This window comes from Echinops telfairi, unplaced genomic scaffold (assembly GCF_000313985.2).
Source record: "Echinops telfairi isolate 266 unplaced genomic scaffold, ASM31398v2 ScPeMD7_8;HRSCAF=38, whole genome shotgun sequence".
NCBI classification, from domain to species: domain Eukaryota; kingdom Metazoa; phylum Chordata; class Mammalia; order Afrosoricida; family Tenrecidae; genus Echinops; species Echinops telfairi.
Genome location: NW_022103905.1, coordinates 1,438,623 through 1,457,958, shown reverse-complemented (window position 1 = coordinate 1,457,958; position 19,336 = coordinate 1,438,623). Strand labels below are relative to the sequence as shown.

Sequence of the window (19,336 nt, the reverse complement as noted above, 5' to 3'; positions counted from 1 at the left end):
CTCTTTATGGTGTTAAAGAAATGTTACTTTGAGATCTAAGGTTTATCTGACCCTAGTCATGATATTTTCAATTGCATCATATTCATGTAAAAGCTGGACAGTATATAAGGAAGATGGGAAAAGACGCCTATGAACTATGACATTGGCAAGGAATATTGACTATACCATGGACTACAAGAAGAATAAAGGAATCTATGTTGGAAGAAGTACAATCAGAAATTTCCTAAAAAGTGAGGATGGCAAGACTCATGTACTTTGGGCATGTTGTCAGGAGGGAGCATGCCCTGGAGAAGGGCATTTCAGGGGGGTGGCGGGTAATTGGGGAGCAAACAATGAATGTGGGAGGGGGAGAAGGAGCATTAGTGATCAATTGTGATGATGTATATACAGTTATTTTTAAAAGCAACTATGGAAGTGTATGATAGGTGAATATTATATCAAGAAGACTACTGAAAAAAGAGAGAAGGAAACCACATTTGGCCGGTGGTTACCATGGGTGAAGGAGGAAGAGTTTTGGCTTAGGGGCATTGAGTTTATGTGAATGGTGGTGGAATAATTTGGGAAAAGATTTGGTTGTCCAAGAGTATGATCCATGGCACTGAGGTATACGTGTAGAAGTTGCTGAACCGTAGAATGTTTTTGTTATGTATATTAAAAAATAACTGCGCAAATTACAAAAAGATAGGAGGCAGTTAAGCTTTTATAAATAAAAGGTGACATTGAAAAAGAAAAACCGTTAGGTTGGCGAAGTAGGAGGTCCGAGAAGAAGAGGAAGACCCTGAGCAAGATGAGGTGACCCAGTGGCTCAGAGACAGCGACAGTTCTGAGGTTGGCCCTGGACTAGGCAGGGCTTTGTTCTGTTGTACACAGAGCCACTGTGGGTTGGGGCCAGCTGGAGGGCAGGTCACAATACCAACAATAACTTGGAGGGCTTGGAGGGCAGCTGTTTGCCTTCTTCTTTTACATAATGCGAGTTTTGAAATTAATGTGATGGGTCAATATTTTTACAGTATGAAAGGATCAACTCACTGCCATCGAGCCAGCGTCAGCTCACAGCAATCCTGCAGGACAGGGTAGAACGGCTCCTGTGAGTTCCCGAGATGGTCACTTTATGGGAGAATATGGCTGGGTCTCTCTCCCTCGGAGCGGGTGATGTTTTCAAACTGCTGTCCTTGCAGTGAGCAGCTCAACGCATATCAAAATCACCTGTTGGCCCCACAATAGTTTCTTTTATAGCCTCCTGTAGGTAATCCAGAGGCGTTCTTGTAGTGTAGTGGTTAAGAGCTCAGCATCGAAGCCCAAGGTCCCAGTTCAAACCCACCAGCCACAGTGGCAATGTCGTTCCATAAACACTGACAGCTCTAGGAACGTATGGAGCAAGTCAATTAACTCTGTTCTGCAGGTCACTCTGAGTCCGAGTCCATTGGATACCAATGAATAGAGACAGTCCACACAGACATTCCACACCCAGACTACAGCCGAGCTGTAGTTCGGCGCCAGAGTGCTTCTGTTGACACAGCCTCAGAGGCTCAAGCAAAAGCTGGGACTTCGAAAACCAAACAGGGCAAAATAAGAAAGTCTTTCTTGTGGCTGCTATGTGACTCAGTAAGGAGAAATGTACCAGGCATAGGCCCTGGGTTTCTAGACAGTCACAAACCTGCTCTGGTAGAATATCTCAGACCAGGTGGGCTGGCAAGAGCTGAGGTCCTGACTTCTGCTTTCAGGGCTTTTCTTTTTCACCGACCAATTCCACCTCCAAATCCCTTTCACACAGACCAATCCTCAGACCAACAGGTTCTCTCTTTACAAAGCCCAGGGATAGCTAACAACTTGTGACTTATGGTAGACTTGAGGCCTGCGATTTGGAGTTGGCTATGGGAGCCATCCCTTCCAGGGTCTTCCAGTATTACACGGATAAATCTCTGAGGGTCTCCTGAGGCCACAGACACACAGACATGGAGGTCTCTCTTGGACGTCTGTAAGATCTTCCCGCTATGCAGCCCCCACCCAGCCTTACCAGTCCTACCCTTACCTAGGCCTCCTGGCACCAGAGATAAGATGAAAATGAGTTACTCCCAGCAACTGGCCTGAGAGATTACAGTGTGGAGGGAGCAGGAGAGAAGAAACCTGTCAAGAAGCTCAAAGGAGAGTGGAGGGAAATGCCACTCTTCTCAGATGCTGAAACCAACAAAGGGACCTCCACTGTCTTCTGCTTCGAAGACCCCATCAAAGAGGATCCAAGAAGCAAGGATTCACAGCAGGCATTTCCTGTGCTAAGAGCAGCCTGTTGCCATGGGACAGGGTGAGCCAAGCCAGCAGTGTCCACAGGGCTTACTGGGCTGGCAGTAGCCCCTTCATCATTCTGTTTTCTTTCAAGGGTGGAGGGTGGCAGCTGAGCAGTGGTGGTATGGTTATTGCTTGGGGAGTGGTAGTGAGTGGGTGCTGCTGGTGGTGTGACTGTGGTGTGGGGAGGAGAGATGATGTGATGGTGTCACTATGTTGTGTGAGGTCGTTAAGTGGGTGCTAGCAATGTGATGGCTGGGTGGCTATCAAGTGTTAATGGGATCGCTGTGGTCAATGGGTGGTTGTTATGATGATGATGATGGTGGTTACCTGGGTTTCTGATCCCAGGGTCATCATAAGACAGAGGTCATCAGACTCCGACGCCCCCTTAGAAAAAATCAAATATTTCCTGGGCTGTGACATAACCTTTCCCTCTTAGTGTCTTGGGATAGGCAGAGGACCAGACAAGTTATAGAGATGATGGGAAGCAGCTGTGGTTCTATTACTGCAGAAGCTCATGCCCCAGCTTGGCCAACTAGTCTGGTGGATGGAGGGCAATTGGCTCTAGGACAAAACCTAGAAGCATAAAAAGAATCCTGAGATAAGGCAGACTGTCAATCTAGTTATGTGTTATAAAAATAAACGCAGCCCAAGACTAATTAAAAATACCAGTTATCAGATAGCCAACTCTAGTCCCAAACCAGAGAACACTCCTGGACATCAAATCCTTTCAAGGTATAATAGGCACAGCGCCCCGAGCCACCAGATAAGATTCGCTGGTTATTAGCTCCACGGTCATGGTTTGTTAGAGCTTGTTTGGATAAGCTTGAACAGGCTTGCAAGAGCAAATTGCTAAATTTTTGAGAACCTTGCATACCTGCTCTTAAACGCTCACCTACTGCCATGGAGTTGATGCTGACTCATAACAACCCTGTAGAGCAGTGGTTCTCAACCTTCCTAATGCAGTTCCTCATCCTGTGGTGACCCCCAACCATAAAATCATTTTCATTGCTACTTCATCACTGTCATTTTGCCACTGTTATGAATCGGGCGACCCCTGTGAAAGGGTTGTTGGACCCCCAAAGGGGTCGTGACCCACAAGGTGAGAACCGCTGCTGTATAGGGTTTCTGAGACGCTGACCGTCTCCTATGTCTCCCAGGGAGTGACTGGTGGACTTGACTCTTGGGCCTCGTGGTTAATAGTCCAACGCTTACTAGACAGCAGCACTTACTGGACAGGCTCCTTCGTTCTGAAACAAAGCCATTTTTCAAATTTAAGTTGCATAAACTTACAAGTAAATAAATAAATAATATATATTTTAAAGGTAGCATGTTCTTTTTTAAAAAAAAATCATTTCATTGGGGCGCACACAACTTATCACAATCCATACATACATCAATTGTGTAAAGCACACACTTATACATTCGTTGCCCTCATCATTCTCAAAATTCACTTTCCGCTTGGGTTCCTGGAATCAGCTCCTCATTTTCCTTTTTCTCCTCCCCCTCCCTCCCCGCTCTCCCCTCCCTCATGAACCCTTAATAATTTATAAATTATTATTTTATCTTATCTTACACTTCCCGGCATCTCCCTTCACCTACTTTTCTGTTGCCCATCCCCCAGAGAGGAGGTTATATGTAGGTCCTTGTGATCGATTCCCCCTCTCAACCCTCCCTTCCCTCCTGGTATTGCCACTGGCACCGCTGGCCCTGAGGGGTTCATCTGTCCAGGATTCCCTGTGTTTCCAGTTCCCATCTGTACCGCTGTGCATCCTCTGGTCTAACCAGGTCTGCAAGGTAGAATTGGGATCATGATAGTTGGGGGGGAGGAAGCGAAAGGTAGCATGTTCTAAGCTCATAATTTCCTAATTATCTTACGACACGGTATCTTTTTCGTGTACTTGAAGTTATTCATCACCGCTGTATCTGCAGGTTGTTATGCGCCATCAAGTTGGTTCCGACCCGTCGCGAACCTTGTGTTTCACAGAACAAAACCATCCTGTCCTGTGGCATCCGCACAACTGTTGTTATGGTTGAGTCCATTGTTGCAGCCACTTCTGTCAATCCATCTTGTCGAGGGTCTTCCTCTTTTTGGCTGCCCCTCTACTTTACCAAGCATGATGTCCAGAAACCAAGAGATGGTTCCTCTCTGCTTAACACAAAGATAGTGCTAGGCCATGGGATGAGGCTTGCATCTGTAGACTCTTCGGACCTAACTGTGCAAGGATGAGTCTCACGATCTTTGAGGCTTGGAGCATCTTAGTCCCTAAGGTGATCTGGTGTTACAGCAAGAACTACTAGTCAGAGTTCATTTGGACTTTGGTTCTGTATGGAAGGCTCTCCCTGCCTCTTCTTTATCTGACAGCCAACTGCTCATTTCCTAAGATCCCCTAATGAAGCCTTCACTGACTGCGCCGGCAGAGCACGCCTCCTCAGCTCCCGGCACTCGCAGCCACTCCTTTTTGCCATTTATCCCACTTCAAAGCAATCACCTACTTACCCTCTGCCCGTCTCTATCTGTACTTGATCCACACAGTCGAATGTCTTTGTATTTTAGCAAGGTTGTGTCGTTTGCATATTGCAAATTGTTCATAATCCTTCCTCCAAGCCTGATGCCTCATTCTTTTTCATATAGTCCAGCTTCTCGGATTATTTGTTCAACATATATATATTGTATAAGTAGGGTGAATGGATACAACCATGCCACATACCTTTTCTGATTTTAACTATGCATAATTCCCTTGTTCTGTACAAACAATCCCTCTTCGTCCATGTATAGGCTCTGTGTTCGTACAATTAAGCTTTCAGGAATTCCCAACATTTTTATGGTATTCTCTGCTTTCAGCCAACATCCATCTGACTTCACTTGCTCTTCCGGATACTGCTTGAATTTTGGCAGTTCCTACCTTATCGGCAGCTGCAAGTGTTGTTGAATGATATTCAGCAGAGTTTTATTTACTTGTAATATGAATGACACAGTTTGATAATTTCCCCATTCTGCTGAGTGGCCTTTCTTTGGAATGGTACAAATATGGATCTTTTCCAGTTAGCCAGGTAGCTGCCTCCCAAATGTCTTGGCACAGGCAGGTGGGTGCTTCCAGTGCTTCATTTGTTTATTGAAACATTTCAACTGGTAGGTTGTCAATTCCTCAGCCTTGTTTTTGGCTGATACCTTCAGTGCAGCTTGGACTCCTTCCTTCAGTACCATTGGTTCTTGATTGTACGCTACCTCTTGAACGGCTGAACGTTGACTCGCTCTCTTTGGTACAGTGGCTTTGAATACTCCTTCCACATTCTTTTGATGCTTCCTGCATTGCTCGATATTTTGTCCATTGACTCTTTCACAATTGCAACTTGCGGATTAAGTTTTTTTCCGCAGTTCTTTCAGCTTGATATCTACTGAGCGTTTTTATATTTTTTACTTGCTGATGGAGATCAAGGCCCGCAGTCTTCAGAAGGATTACAACGCAATGTAAAGAAAACAAAAACCCTCACCACCGGACCATGGTAAATGGAGAATAGATTGACGTTGTCACGGATTTCATCTTGCTGGGATCCAATCAATGCCCAAGGAAACAGCAGTCGAGAAATAGATGACATTGACACCAGGACGAAGGCAGGCTTCTGCTCCCAGGGCATGTAATCTTCTAATCTGATCTCCCAGGCAACGAGGTAGAGAGCCTGCCTAGCACCCATGAACATCTTAAAAAATCCTTTGAAAGAGGAGACCTTGGCTCAGCTTGGGGTTAGTTTGTCAAGATGTGGGGAATGGGAGAAGACCATTCAGTTGCTGCCATTCAAAATTGTGCTAGGTCACCCTGAATCAAGATACTCCTACCAGAGTGATAGGCAAACCTTGCTAGAAATCCAAGTCCAGACGGATGGAAGTAGGGGAGCATATATTTCTCAGTGAAGGCAATCACACTTCTGTTGGTAGGAAAGTGGGGAGAAGCAACCTTCCATTGGGGAAAAATGCTTAATACTACTCATGTAGAACCCAAGGGAAGAATAGGCCTGGGTAGGGGATGGTCCTAATTGGACACTTTTGACCTAGTTTGTCCCATCCCTTGGTGGCCCAGGCCTACTGGACTACTGGAACTTTAGACTATGTTCTTTCAAGGCACACAATGTCCCTCATAGGCAACACCAGAAGAACTTGATGTGGAAACCCCACTAAATGAACTGGGCTTTAACTTAAACTCACCTGTGGCCCTTGGACTTAAGGCTGAAATGTTCTAGTGTGAGAAGAAACATATGAGTGCTAGCCCAAGAGTAAAGAACTGGTGGATGTTGGACATTGGACTTTGGCTCGAATCTCTTGCCTTGAGGGTGCCCAGTGAATGGCGGGCTGAAGCTACCATATGTTAATGCCCTCTTTGCTTCTTGATGCCAGGTATGAGTCTGGTTAGCATGGCTCTGGCATTGTGAATGAATATTATTGCAAGTTTTGCCCTATCACTAACCCCCATTGTTTGTGTAAACAGTGTTTGGTCATTTAAGAGTTTAATCTATACAAGTGAACAACTCATATATTTCTATGTGTAATCAGACAGACTATAGTTGTATAATTTCTTCTTCTCAACCATCTTTTAAATTCTATAATATTGGCTAAAATAATGACAGCATCAAAAGAATCACCTTATGCCTCACAGGGATGATTTATAATGCACTATCATAAAAATTATAATGGTGTCTGTAAAGTGAACCAGAGACATATATAAACCACAGATATATGAATGGATTGGGTGCTCATACTTAATTCTAGCCCCAATCTAAGGTCAATTCATTCCTATGGGATAGCCCTGCTGGATGCTGACCCTCATGATCACTGAAAACACAGGTGCTATAGCAGACATTGCGGAAGAACCCAGATGGTGCCTGGCTATCAGAAAGAATAGCATCTGGGATCTTAAAGGCTTGTCTTCAAATAAGCAGGCATCTAAGTGAAGTGTCAACTAAGTCCGAATGGAAGAAGCACACCAGCCTATGTGATCCAAGGATTATAAATAATAAAAGCCAAATCTGAAGCAGGGGATGGCATCAGCATTTAAATTGTGAACATCGGTTTGTAGAAGGCTATGGACGGCATGGTAAGCCCCAAATTCTTTTGCAGCGTCCACACATGGATTAAGGCTCTGGAAAATCCCCTCTGATCATCATAGAGGGACATGAATACCTTACTATCAGGCAGAGTATTGTAAAGTCAATTATGGCATATAAAGTTAGGTTAAAATGTGATAGCATATCATTTGATCTCCCTTTTGATCCAGGTTAAACTTGTTTCCGTTTTCAAAGGAATCAAAGGGACAATATGTGTAGACTAAGCATAGGGTGACTCCCCTTTGGCCAGGGACCAGGGATGCGGGGAGCTTTGCCATCATGCACAATGCACTGGAAACTGGATTACTGCAGTTGCAGTTAGGTTAAAATTTAACACTTGATCATGTGATTTCCCTTTTGATTTTAAAATTGTTCTACTTTTTAATATTTCTGCTTTCTTATTGGTTGAGATTTTTCTGTTTCATTTTGTTATTGTTGGTAGCTTTTGCTGTTGCTGTTTTGTTTTTGGTATGTTTTTCTGTATATGAAATTTCAGATAGGTAAATCTATAGTGATAAAGCAGAAGTAATGGTTTCTTGGGGCATGGTAGGGGAGATTGGGGGGAAATTAAGAACTAATAACAATGAGTATAAGAAAGATGTTCTAAAATTGATTCTAGTGAAGATTCTTAATACGATTGAATTATTGAATTGTATGAGTTGTGAATTATATTTCAATAAAACTATTAAATAAGCAAATAAGAAATTAAATGATGTATTGGGCAAATTTGCTGCACGAGATCTCTTTAAAGTGTTGAAAAGCAAGAATGTCACTCTGAGAACCAAGGTGCACCTGACCCAAGCCATGGTATTTTCACAAGCCTCATGTGCATGTGAAAGTTGAACATGGACTAATGAAGACTGAAGAAAAATTGATGCATATGAATTATTGTGTTGGAAAAGAATATTGAAATACCATGGACAGCCAGAAAAACAAACAAATCTACCCTGGAAGAAGTACAGCCAGGATGTTCCTGGCTGTAGAATGAGGAGATGGTGAGGCTTTCCCTCACAGACTTCGGACGTGTTATCAGGAGAGACCAGTCCCTGGAAAAGGACATCATGCTTGGTCAAGTAGAAGGTCGTCACACAAACAGTAAGACCATCATGAACATGGATGGACCCAGTGGCTGCAACAAGGGGCTCAAACCTAACTGCAATGATGAGGATGTCACAGGACCAGGTGTCCCTCTGCTGTCCGTAGTCTCGCACAGCAGGATGTCCGGTGCAGTGTGTCCTTTGGATCTCTGCACTGCTGCTTCCATGGGCACTGACTGTGATCCAAGCCAGAGGAAATCCTTGGCAACTTCGTTCTTTCCCCCTTTTGTCATGATGTGACCTATTGGTCCAGTTGGGAGGATTTGGGTCTTCTTTACATTGCCTTGTGATCCACACTGAAGGCTGCAATCCTTATCTTCATCAGCAAGTGCCTCGAGTCCTCCTCACTTTCAGCCAGCAAGATTGTATTGTCTGCATGTCCTCCGGTGTTGATACCACATTCTTCTTCATAGAATCTAGCTTCTCTGATGAGTTTCTGAGCATACAGATTGAATAAATATGGTGAGAGACTACAAGCCTGACACATAACTGTCTTGACTTTAAACCATGTAGTATTTTGTACATTTCCCTAGCCTCTATGATTTCTCTCTTCTTCACAACAGCCCTGGGCATCAAGAGCTGTGACTTCCAGGCTGCGAGAAACAACGAGGAGCACCACACCAGGGCCATCAGCTCCAGGCACCTCATTGTAAGGAGAGGGCAATCCTTCACCATCACCCTGTGCTTCCGGGCTCCAGTCAAAGCGTTTCTGCCTGCAATGAAGAAGGTGGTCCTAGTTGCACAAACCGGTAAGTGAAGCTGACCTAGACCCCCTTCCGCAGCAATTCTAAGGTTCTGACTTTAGCACCTCCTCAGGGAACCAGAGGGGAAACGCCCCTCATTGTACTTGAGCCCCGCCTACCTGGCAGGACTATGGGGATTATGGAAATAATGTACATAAGAAGTATCACTATGAATTCAGGAGTTGCTCAGTAACATTATCACATCACAGCGTGGTCCCTTTTTCATCACCTCCAAGCCAACTTTCTAGAAAAGCCTGAATGGGATATAATCCAGGTGGATGATAACATTTAATTGCTACTATCTATTGATCCTGGTGGCCTAGTGGGTTACACATTGGGCTGGTAACCTCACGATGGGCAGTTCGAAACAACCCATCTGCAGGAGAAAGATGAGGCTGCCTACCGCCCTAGAGACAGACAGTCTCAGAAACCCACAGGGCAGTGCGACTCTGTCCTGTGAGTCACAATTGGCAGCGAGTTTGGTTTGGGGGTTTATAGTACATGCGAGATTTGGGGCTAAGTACTTTCCACGCAAATTTAATCTTCACATTAGAGTCACCCGATAAAGCTGGCACTATCATTTTGCCCTTGACGAGATGGATTGCCATAGTGGCTACAACCATGGGCTCAAACAAAACAATTGTGAGTATGGCCAAGGACCTGGCAGCGTTTTGTTCTGTTGTATCAATGGTCGCGATGAGTCGGGACAGGTTCAACAGCACTTAACATCCACAAACAGTTTGCCCATTCTCTAGCTCAGTGGTTCTCCACCTTCCTCATGCCGCGACCCTTTCATACAGTTCCTCGTGTTGTGGTGACCCCCCCAACCATAAAATTATTTTTGTTGCTACTTCACCACTGTCATTTTGCTACCATTATGAATCAGGCAACCCCCAAAGGGGTCGCGACCCAGAGGTTGAGAACCGCTACTCTAGATTACGAAGCTTTTGTAGGTATAGGCTCAGGGGTCCTAAGAACTCATCGCCCTTTATGCCTCCAGAAGTGTATTGCAGCTCGCATCTCCTGCATCACTGTCACGCTCCAATTTCATTACTTTGAATTATGGTCAAAAGGCAAATGATAGATTTCATCCCTGTGTCTGCAGGCGAGCAGCCTTCCAAGACAAACAGAACCCAAGCCACATTCCCTATCTCCAGTCTTGGGGAGAACACAAGGTGGAGTGCCATGGTAAAGGAGAGAGATGCCCAGTCCTGGTCCATCGCTGTGATGGCACCCACAGATGCCATCATCGGCCACTACTCACTCCTGCTGCAGTCCTCCAGCAAGAAGAAATATCTCCTGGGCAAGTTCATACTGCTCTTTAACCCCTGGAATCACGGTGAGTTTGGGCCTGGGCCAACCTGAGCTGCCCAGGAAACTGAAAACTCCAGGGCTACTTGGCAGGTCTGGGAGGAAGCAGCTGCCCCAGGCTCCGGGCTAGCTCACTCTCTGGCACTGTTCCTGAGAGTGCTTTCTCTCATTCCTGGGTGGATGGGGTCTTGGCTTGTAGCACTACTGGACTTCCCATGGAAAGTCGAAGCTCTTCTCACCATCAAGCCCTGGTGCTGGCTCAGGTTGTTTGGGTCACAGAAACAGAGATTCGCTGAAACCCCTTTAGTGGGAGGGATTGATTGTCGGCAGAGGGATCTAAACCATGGGGAAGCTCTTCGGAAAGGAAAGCAACCCAAGGGAGGGGCTTCTCTGTCGCCCTCTTTGGGTTCCCATAGTCTGTCTGCTGCGTGAACCCAGGTTTGGTGAGATCTGAAGCATATGTTATTTGGAGAGCTCTCTTTAAGAAAAATAATATAAAATTTTGAATTGCAATGGCTTCCCACCCTGGTGGCTTAGTGGCTATGCGTTGGGCTGGGATCCAAAAGGTCAGTCGTTCAAAACCTCTAGCCACTTCATGGGAGAAAGATGGGGCGTTCCACTCCTGTAAACAGTTACAGTCTTGGAAACTCACAGAGCCAGTTCTACCCTCTCCTATCAGGTTGCTATGAGTCGGCATGGACTCGATGGCAGTGAGTTTAGGGCTTCCCGCAGGGCTGCACTGGCTGCTCTCCTTTCCTTAACGCGAAGCCACCCATCGCCATCAAGTTGACTCCGATTCACAGTAACCCTATAGGACAGAGCAGAACTGCCCCATAGGGTTTTCAGGGATGGAAATCTTTTCCAGAACAGAGTGACACTTCCTACCGAGGCACAGCTGGTGGATTCCACAGCAGCTGAGCACTTCTCCATTGCCCCACCAGTGTCCTTCCCTAAGGCAGACCCAGGTTCAAGATTCCCAGCCAAAGCAGAGCCACCCCCCATTCGCCAGCGGAGGCTTGTGTTGTTGCTCTTCTGCTGAGCAGACGTCAGCAGAGTTTCCGGATAACACAGACTGGCAAGAAAGGCCTGTCGATGCACTTGGAGAAATGAATCCCTGCAACCCCATGGATCACAGCATCCACTCCACAACCAACCACAAGGGGGTGCAGAGCCCTTATGTGTGGGACTTGCCGTGAACTGGCGCCAACTCAGGGGTAGCAGACAAAAAATGTTCATTCATGTACTCCAGGCTCCAAGCGAATAAACCTAAACTCAGTACTCCTCCAACTCTGGAGAGACCCCAGGGCACCCTACATAGTGACAGAAGGACCCTAAAGCCATTCCCCTCACAAGCTGAGATGTTTGTGTATCTGCCTGGCTGACTGGAGTCCACTTCCAGTGCTTCCAGCCAAAGCAATGACACAAGAAAGACAGTTCTAAGATAGCGCTAGACTAACACCCACAAACTTGACTCCCGGGCCAGGAGTCTTGCCTTTGGGGTTGGCTTGAATGGCCTGGCCTGGGTAAGATCTCCCCATGTGAGGGTGTATGGACTTGTCTGCCTGGGCAGGGCTGAGTTGTTGACTCTGCTCAGTTATGACACAATTAACAGATTTTCAGAGATCATTGGGCATCTCAGTGCCATCTCAGCTTACTTAGAGATGGGGCCTTCCTGGATTCAAAAGGCAAATGTGCTTGATCTAACAGAAGTCAGGTTCCCATTCATAAGTGGGGAACTTTATAAAAGAGTGAGAGAAGGGGGATGCATTCTGTACTTCCCAGAGCCCTGCAGACAGATCCAGGGGCCAATGTCACACCTGTGTTCAAAATTATTCCCCAGGAAGGGATGCTAAGCAGACTTCATAGAGATGAAGACTTGGGATGGAGGATGGGGTAAAGGGCTCCTTGGGCCCAAGATTCTGTGAGTTGAGGCCCAAGTGTTTATGATCGCATCCTCGTTTCTAATATCCTAACTTTCTGTTGCCCTGAATACCTTCGTCCCAGCGGGTTGCTGGGGTGGAGGGCAGGGCAGAGAGATACGGCCAGCAGTGTGTTGTGTGATTTAGAATCCTTTTCTCTCTTCGGTCCTCGGCAATCCATCTGCATCTCTCTCACTCCACCCACCTGCCAAGTGCAGAGCTCCCTCCCCACATCGCTTCACCCCTGAATGAGGAAGGCAGGCGAGGATAGACCATGGGAGTCATGGAGTGGAGCCCCCACGGTGCCCCCGCCTCCATTCCGCTCAGCGCCAGCACCTCATCTAAACCCTGTCTTGCCAAGTCTGCCTCTTCCCTTCTGCCTACCCTGCCAACTTATGTTTGAGTATTTTTTTCTGGAACATTGTTTTTGGGGGTTTTTTTTGGGGGGGGGTCACAAATGAAACCAAGGGGGAAGCACACAACAGGCCCACGAGGACGCCCCCTGGGCTGCGGCTACATCCTTGGGCTGATAGCACCCTGGCTGCAAACATCTTGGGAACCACTCGGTTTTTGAGGTTGGCTTTTTCCTGTCTGCCAGGTTGGTTGGCCGTGGCACGCACTGTGGTTAGCCCAGGACTTCAACCCCCTTTGCTATCAGCCTACTAGTGAGGGGGTCAGGTCCCCATGATCTCAGAATAGGGACTTCTACCACAGTGTTTACCAAACCCAAAGCTGAAGAGGAGCTGAAGGCAAATCTGACCTGCTGGACAGGAAGGGCAGAGGGTCTGGAGGTGGAGGGCTGTGTTAATCTAGGTAGACTAGAGAAACAAATTCACAGACACTCATATGTGTATGAGAAAGAGGTTCATATACGAGAGCAATTGAACATTGAGAAAACTTCCCAGCCCAGTTCAGATGAAGTCCATAAATCCAATATTAGTCCATAGGTCTGATACCAATCTATAAAGTCCTCTTCAGACTAAGGAAACACATCCAATGACGCTGAACACAGGAGGATCACAGGCCAGTGATTTGGAAGTCTTATAGATCCACTGGCGTTGTAAGCATCTCAGTGCTGGCAGGGGTTCTCTACGGCTTCTCCAGCTCCAGAGGTCTGGTTGCATCAGGGTAGGTCCATGTGGCTTCTCCAGCTCCCAGGGTGTAGCGCCATGTGTCTTGTCAGTCGAGCATCTCTCAGGGAGTGAATATTTCCTCCAGATTCCAGGGAGGAAATACAGAAGCTCCCAGAATTCTCAGAAGAAGGCCATATCCACACAGAGGCCTCATTGGCTATGACCTGATTGACAGACCAGACTCCACCCCTTCACTCTTAATCCTCTCAAGTCCCAAACTGACACCAGATTATGTAACTACCACAAAGGCAGGTCCCAAAGGCTCTCATCCCATCTCACTTCTCACCAGGGGATGAAGTTTTCCTGGAGAACGAGGCTCAACGCAGGGAGTACTTGTTGAACCAGAATGGCCTCATCTACCTGGGCACTGCGAACTGCATCCAGACAGAGCCCTGGGACTTTGGCCAGGTACAGGGGACCTTCAGCTTGGGGGTGGGGCAGGGATCAGCCTATAAGCACAGTGCTCAGGCCAGAGCTGGCAAGCCCACCCGTCCGTGGTCTTGCAGCCATTTCTTTAGCCACTTTCACCCTTGTGATGCCTCTCTTTCATCAAACCTCCCTCAGACCATCTTGAATGGCTGTCAGAGTTTGCTTCCTAAAATCCTAGGGAACTCAAAGCTCTGGCAGGTCTTCCTGAATACTATCCTGTATCTAGAGAATTAAAATAAATGCTCTGGTTGGTCATACCAGGCCCTGCAGAACCAGCCCACCGTGTTTCTTCCCCCAGGAGTCACCCCATTCCCAAACACACAGGCTGAATTTTCCCTCGTCCTGGGAAAATGCTCTGTTCTGTGTGGTTATTTCCTCTAGAGCCCTTGCTACCTTGCTATAATCTCAGTGCATCTTTTTTACTTATCTAGTGCTGCTGATAAAAGAAATAGAACACCAGAACTTTATTTTCTCACTTTTCAAGAGGCTGGAGGTCTAAGTTCAGGGACCTGCTCTGGGAGCAGGTTCCCTCTGTGGATTCTGTGGAAAGGTTTTCGTCTCTTTGATCTTATCTTCCCAAGTTTCTTGGTGTTCTGCAGATGGGATCAATCTTCCTCCGATTGTGCTTCCGTCCTCCTTTGTCCATCTGCTCTGTTCCGAGCTGACAGGAGCAGCAGGAGTTTACTAAATGTTGAACAATAAAAACAAAATTAGTCAGACACCATCCTGTACCAAGCAAGGAATGGGACTGGCTGGCACAGAAACCAGGGGGCACATTGGGAGGGAGGAAAAAGCCAGACCTCTGGAGACCAGGCGGTCAGGAAGGACGAGTGGACTCTGGAGAAGGGGGGGATGGCAGGGCTGTCTGTGGGGTGAGTCCCTGGCCTAGAAGCCTCATCATTGCCTTGTGTGTTCCATACAGTTTGAGAGGGATGTCGTTGACCTCAGCCTGGACTTGCTGAGCGTGGACAAGCAGGTAGAGAAGTGGAGCAGCCCTCTGCATGTGGCCCGGGTATTGGGCTCCTTGGTGAGTAAGAGGCGAGGAGAGGCCACAATGGGGAGGAAATGAGGCAAGAACTCTCTCAGGGATCTAAGTCAGTGGTCCTGGAAAACTGCAACTGGCAAGCAGGCCTCTCCTCCCAGATGGGGAGGCAGTTCCTGGAGAAGGGTCTGCACGAGAAGGGGAGAAGACAGGCAATCAGACGACCAGCTGCTGTCTAGTCGATTCCAATGCGGGCCAACCTCAGGTGTGCAGAGTGGAACGGCTCCTTTGGGTTTTCAAGGCAACGACTTTTCCAAAGCAGATCACCAGACCTTTCTTTGGTGGTACCTTTCTTCCAGGACAGAGCTCTGGTGGTATAGTAGGGAACACATAGGGCTGCCAACTGAATGGTCAGAAGTTCAAACTCCCCAGCTGCTCCTCAATGACGAGGTGCAGCCTGGGGAACTGTGTCCTGAGGGTTGGCATATGTGGGGATCAACTCGACGGCTGCGAGTTTGGTTGGGATTTGTTGTTGTTGTTGTTGCTGTTTTGTTGTTTGTTCATTCGTTTGTTTTTTGAATTGCCAATTTTTGTGTTCCCAGTTGGAGCTGAATTGATTATACTACTCAGAGACTTCCCCATCATTACACCCCCACCCTTTAAAAAAATAATAGCATTCACAGTAGTGAGAAAGCAAAGAAAGGCATCATACTTTGGGATAGGGTGGAAGCAAAAGCCAAGGACTATAATTGAAATTGCTTTTCTCAAAGAACTCTTCCTTCCCACAACCCCAGTCTGAGGGGTGGGGGTGGGATGTCAAGTCCATTTTACCCCACATTTGCTGCGAAGGTAGTCAAAAGGACATTTTATTTCTAAGTTATCCCCAAGAATGTCCTGTCCATGAAAATCACTTGGGGCTTTCCCACTGCCCCCAAAAAGGCCTTTCACAGAACATCTTCCCATTTCCCCTGGGAGACTCTGGAATTCCATCTGAAAAGATGGAGGGACAAGGCCAGCCTGTGAGGTGGGAGAAGGGGGATGGGGGTCTAAGTGGGCCCCGAGGACAGAAGCAAATGACCTCAAAGGAAGTAGGGCTGTAGAAGTGAAGACCCCGTGAGCCCAACTCATCATCAGGAGAGAGCAGCTGCTTCTGTGTTCCTCCGTTCGGCTTGAGCTTTGTTGGCCGAGTTGTGGCCAGAACTCCTGCCTCTGGAGGACTTGATAAAGGGAGGATTTCCCTAGAGAAACTAAAGGCACAACGCAAATGGATACATGCACATCCACGTTCCTTGCAGCCCTGTTCACAGTAGCCAAACAATTAGAACAAACCAAATACCTCTCAATGGAAGAACGGATCAACAAACTATGGTGCATACAGACACACAACGGAATACTACTCAACATTAAAGAATAATGAATATGGGAAGTACCTCCCATCACGGATGAACCTGGAGGACTTCATGCTGAACTAAGCCAATCACAAAAGGGCAAATATTGAAGGAGACCACACTCTTGTAAAAAGTCAAGGACCTATTTTTTTAATCATTTTATTGGGGGCTCTTACAGCTCTTATCACAATCCATACATACATCCATGGTGTCAAGCACATCTGTACATTTGCTGCCATCATCATTCTCAAAACATTTTCTTTCTACTTGAGCCCTTGGCATCTGCTCATTTTTCCCCTCCGTTTCCCACCCTCCCTCCCTCATGAATCGTTGATAATTTATAAAATTTTTTCATGTTATACTGACCGATGTCTCCCGTCACCCACTTTTCTGTTATTCATCCCCTTCAGGGGAAGGGGACTATATATCCAACCTTGTGATGGGTTCCCCCTATCCCTCCCTTCCCCCTCCCCGACCATCCCCATACCCTCATGATATTGCTACTCCCACTACTTTTCCTACGGGGTTTATCTGCCCTGAATTCCATATGTCAACAGCTCTTATCTGTACTAATGTGTGTTCTCTGGTCTAGCCAGATTTGTAAGGTAGAACTGGGTCATGTCTGGGTAGTGGGTGGGAGGAAACATTCAGGAACTAGAGGAGTGATGTGTGATTCACTGGTGCTATACTACATTTTGGTTGAATTATCCTTTCCTTATAACCCTTCTGTGGGGGGATATCCAATTGTCTACAGATGGGCTTTGGATAAGGCCTGCTTTTTGGAGTTTTTAAAAAGTCCTGATTTTGGAAAGAATGCACGACAAGCTAGAGAACGGTCTATTTGGTCCATATAGACCAAATTTTTAATCAAGAAACCCCATGACCACCCCGGTTAATGGTGTCCGGCTTGAAATCTGGTCACCTTAGCTTTGGGTCTCCACTGCAACCCCCCTCATTTGCATCGATATAGTTGTTTGTTTTGGATCTTTTGATACCTGATCCCGTCAATACCTCATGATCACACAGGCTGGTGTGCTTCTTCCATGTGGGCTCATTTGCTTCCCTGCTAGATGGCTGTTTGTTTCACCTAAAGCCATTAAGACCCCAGATGCTATATCTTTTGATAGCCGGACACCATCCCCTCTTCACCACATTTAAAAGCAGCATTCTTTGTGAAGTCCCAGTGATGGGGTGGGAGGAGAAAGGAGGGTTAGTTACTGGCTAAAGGGTGAACACGTGTTAACATGGGTAAAGAAGGTAGTATACAAGAGAGAAGCTGGCAGAAAACAATCGCAGTAGCAGAAGACCCTGGGAAGAGGGGAAGAGTAAACGCCGACAGAGGTAGACACTGTTATACATGAAACCCTGAAAGCGGATGCATGGATAGATATGCAGGCTAAAGGTATGGGAGAAAGAACAGGCGTAGGCCCATAAAAATAAATGAATAATTAATGCAAAAAGGAAGATTCGTAGGGCCCCACCCTTAGAGATTATAATCCAGTCACTTTAGGGGAGAGCTCAGGAACAGGTAGGTTTCACAAGTCCCAGGTGGTTCTGACGTATGTGGTTGGCGCACCAGGCCTGGAGAACCCACAGGAAGTTGCCTTGCCCACAAGACACACTAACCTCCATGCATTTCCCCCAAACAGCTGCAGGTGCTCCAGAAGAAGAGTGTCCTTCCTACCCTGCAGCCCCAGGTGACCCAGGAAGAGGCCTTGCTGGCCAAGCTCCGGGGCAGCGTGCCCATCCTCCGGCAGTGGCTCACAGGCCAAGGGCGACCTGTGTTTGAAGATCAGGCCTGGGTGTTGGCTGCTGTGGCATGCACAGGTACAGAGCAGGTCTGCCTGCCACACACAGAGGTTCACCTTGGCTATGTCCAGAGTGTCCGCCCTGCCTCTCAGGTTACCCGCTACCTGGTCCCCAGGGTGGAAGAGAAGGCTCCTTCAAAGAGCAGGCACAGCCTCTGCCCCATCTGGCCAAGAACCCAGTTCCTTGCCCCAGTCAGCTTCTCGCAACTAGCTTGGGCTCCTCTTCACCTTAGCCAAGTTGGGCCCATCTGGCAAACTCTGTTTTCAAATTGACTTTCTCCCTGAAAATGTCCCAATAGAGCGAGCTCCCAGAGCTCTGCTCAGTAGGTTGCAGCCCTCGCCTTCTGGGTCTCCCGTGGGGCTGTGCCACTTGTTTGTACCCGATTCACCAGCCTTTAGTCTCCTCTTCTTGGAGGATCTGGAAGCGGCGGAAGGGGGTGGGGCTTGAGTTCTAACTTCCGGGCACTTGGGACCCCCTCCTTTTATCACGTCCCCTGGCATGTAAGATAAAGTCTTCCCAGGGGAGGCCCTGATAGCTAAGCTTACAAACATTTGCCCCCTGCCCCACCCCAGGCCTCCCCGCCCCCCGCTGACACGCTGCCCCATTTCTGTGCAGTGCTGCGCTGCCTGGGAATCCCTGCCCGCGTGCTGACCACGTTCGCCTCAGCGCAGGGCACTGGCGGGAATCTGATGGTGGATGAGTACTACAATGATGAGGGGCTCTGGCATGGAGAGAGCCAGAGCGGCAGAATCTGGTGAGAGGTCCAAGGGGTTGAGGTCCCAGACCGGGAAGAGCTCCAAACCCATGTGAGGTCACACCAGGAGGACCCCCACACCCCGTCTGGCACTGGGAATAGGCCTTCGAGACTCTTATAGGCAGAACACTGATGACCGATTGTCCTGGGATTTTGCAGCCATTTCACACCCCATCTTCCCATCCCCATGGCAACACTGGCTCAGCTAGCAGGGGTGCATTCCTCCTCCGGAATTCCTTTTCCTCCCCCCTTGAGTTATTTCCTTTGACACCTTCAGGGTCTTCCAGACGTCCACAGAGTGTTGGATGGCCCGGCCTGCTTTGCCCCAAGGTTATGGTGGATGGCAGATTCTGTACCCAAGTCTTCCTCAAGGAGAGAGAGGTAACGG

General features: G+C 47.6%; 1 protein-coding gene across 1 annotated transcript in view; it reads left to right on the top strand.

The window, feature by feature from the left end:
- The first annotated feature begins 2,292 nt into the window (after nucleotides 1–2,292).
- Nucleotides 2,293–19,336, top strand: part of EPB42 (erythrocyte membrane protein band 4.2) — a 32,291-nt gene continuing 15,247 nt past the window's right edge. Inside the window, exons 1-8 of the mRNA XM_004709476.2 lie at nucleotides 2,293–2,302; nucleotides 9,044–9,229; nucleotides 10,329–10,562; nucleotides 13,876–13,994; nucleotides 14,938–15,042; nucleotides 18,035–18,212; nucleotides 18,810–18,948; nucleotides 19,226–19,329. Of these exons, the coding sequence (XP_004709533.1) occupies nucleotides 2,293–2,302; nucleotides 9,044–9,229; nucleotides 10,329–10,562; nucleotides 13,876–13,994; nucleotides 14,938–15,042; nucleotides 18,035–18,212; nucleotides 18,810–18,948; nucleotides 19,226–19,329 (1,075 nt within the window). The remainder of the gene's footprint in view (nucleotides 2,303–9,043; nucleotides 9,230–10,328; nucleotides 10,563–13,875; nucleotides 13,995–14,937; nucleotides 15,043–18,034; nucleotides 18,213–18,809; nucleotides 18,949–19,225; nucleotides 19,330–19,336) is intronic.